At 46.9% G+C, this 2,500-nt stretch overlaps 1 protein-coding gene across 2 annotated transcripts in view; it reads left to right on the plus strand.

The window, feature by feature from the left end:
- Positions 1–1,184, plus strand: part of fbxo43 (F-box protein 43) — an 8,841-nt gene extending 7,657 nt beyond the window's left edge. Inside the window, exons 4-5 of one of the 2 annotated variants that reach the window (XM_079895721.1) lie at positions 237–392; positions 910–1,184. In XM_079895721.1, the coding sequence (XP_079751847.1) occupies positions 237–392; positions 910–1,158 (405 nt within the window). In that variant the 3' untranslated portion in view covers positions 1,159–1,184. The remainder of the gene's footprint in view (positions 1–236; positions 393–909) is intronic. The other variant, XM_079895722.1, reaches the window with a different exon arrangement.
- Positions 1,185–2,500: the final 1,316 nt, after the last annotated feature.

Genomic DNA, 2,500 nt, shown 5'->3' on the forward strand with positions numbered 1-2,500 from the left:
CTCTCACTCACACATTCTCACTCACTCTCTCTCACTCTCACTCTCTCTCTCTCTCTCTCACTCACACATTCTCACTCTCTCTCTTACTCAAACTCTCACACTCTCACTCATAAATCCAGATAAATATAGGAGGTTGTTCTTCTTCTGCCAGTCTCAGTACAGTGAAGGATGTAGTGTTGAGCTTTCCTCTGACTGTGTGTGTGTGTGTGTGTGTGTGTGTGTGTGTGTGTGTGTAGGGTGGGAAGCCGGCTCATGTTCCGGATGCGGACACCAGGGTGGCGCTGGTGTGCAGGTCGGCTCTGGGCAGCGTACAGGCTCAGGCCCGAACACCCCTCGCCCCCCCACCCGTCACCCCGACTCACGCCAGCTCCAGGCGCAGACAGTTCCTGCAGGTGCGCATCTCACCTGTGCTGATCGTGTTTATTCACCTGTGCTGATCGTGTTTATCCACCTGTGCTGATCGTGTTTATCCACCTGTGCTGATCGTGTTTATTCACCTGTGCTGATCGTGTTTATCCACCTGTGCTGATCGTGTTTATTCACCTGTGCTGATCATGCCCGATCTCTTCACCTGTGTGTCCCAGATAGGGATGGGTACCGAAACCGGTATTAATTATTTATATATGTAGTTCATTTTATATATATATGAACCGATAAGAATACCGTTAAAGTACCGGATCGATAAGCAGTATCGGTAAGAGTAGTAATACCGTCAAAACCTTAGCGATTCCCATCCCTAGTCCCAGATGGGATTATACTCTGCACTATGTTCTCAACCATCTAGAGTTAAAAGGTTATTTATCGTCGGAGTCTGCTTTGACTGCATAACGCACTGGAAGAGTGTTTATTTCCTAACGCTGAGGGAACCTGTCGGCCGGTACTGACCGCTCTCTCTCTGTGGACCCTCAGGTGGCAGAAACCCTGTTCAGTGACGAGCACCTGAAGCCGTGTCCTCGCTGTGAGCACCCGGCCCGCTGTCACGCGCTGCGCGCCGAGGGTGTGTGTAGCTGGAGCGACTGCCGCTTCCGCTTCTGCACCTCGTGCTCGAGCTCCTTCCACGGGGCCAGAGACTGCGCGCACCTGTCGGCCAAACGCCGGAGCCGGAGAGACGTGCTGCCGGGCAGCGCTCAGAGCAAGCGCAACGTGAGGCGGCTCTAAGTGTGAGTGTGAGTGTGAGTGTGTGTGTGTGTGTGAGTGTGTGTGTGAGTGAGTGAGTGAGTGTGAGTGTGAGTGTGTGTGTGAGTGAGTGAGTCGGCCAAATGCCGAAGAGACGTGCAGAGCAAACGCAACGTGAGGCGGCTCTGAGTGTGTGAGTGTGTGTGTGAGTGAGTGAGTGAGTGAGTGAGTGTGTGAGTGTGAGTGTGTGTGAGTGTGTGTGTGAGTGTGAGTCGGCCAAATGCCGAAGAGACGTGCAGAGCAAACGCAACGTGAGGCGGCTCTGAGTGTGAGTGTGTGTTTTGCGTTCCTCTATGTGTGGGTTTGTTTTTAATTATGAACTTCTCATGAGTTTTGCACTTATGTACAGTATTCATTTTGGTCCTGTGAATCTACATGTATGTACATATTGCTCTTTACATGCTTGTTTTTATACATTGTTTTAAATAAAGCCCTTTTTTTACCGATGAATGCATCATGTTTTACCCAAACGCTGTAATCGTGAGAAATGATCAGGCCACTTTAGACAAGAGTTATCTTTATCTATCTATTTATTTATTTATTTATTTATTTATACTGGTACAAAGTTTGCAAACACTATTTTTTAATGTTTTTGAAAAATCTCTTATCAGGCCTGCATTTATTTGACCAATACAGAAAAAAAGTAATTGTGTGTGAAAGAGACAAGTGTGTGTATGTATATATAAGTCAAGTCACCGGATCTGGATCCGGCGGACTGCGGTAAACCTCAGGATAAACAGAGAGACTAATATTAGCGTAGATGCCATTCTTCTTATGATGTAACATCAGGACTTATGGGAAGTGTTCCTGGTTCCAGCTGACCTAATCTATGCAGCCTTACACTGAATTATAGAAGTCTATAATGTGTTATGTGAATGCTAGGTCAAAGAGATGTGTCTTTAGTCTAGCTTTGAACTGACAGAGTGTGTCTGCTTCCCGGACAATGGTAGGAAGACTGTTCCAGAGTTTTGGTGCTAAATAGGAGAAGGATCTACCGCCAGCAGTCGATTTAGATATTCTAGGTATTATCAACTGGCCGGAGTTTAGAGATCGCAATAGACGTGACGGACTATAATGCGTTAAGAGCTCGCTCAAGCACTGCAGAGCTAAACCATTTAGTGCTTTGTAAGTAATCAGCAATATTTTAAAATTGATGCGATGTTTAATAGGGAGCCAGTGCAGTGTTGACAGAACCGGGCTAATATGGTCATACTTCCTGGTTCTGGTAAGAACTCGAGCTGCTGCGTTTTGGACCAGCTGTAGTTTGTTTATTAAGCGTGCAGGGCAACCACCCAGTAGAGCATTACAGTAATCTAGCCTTGAG

This window comes from Squalius cephalus (genome assembly GCF_949319135.1).
Source record: "Squalius cephalus genome assembly, chromosome: 15".
Classification (NCBI taxonomy): Eukaryota; Metazoa; Chordata; class Actinopteri; order Cypriniformes; family Leuciscidae; genus Squalius; species Squalius cephalus.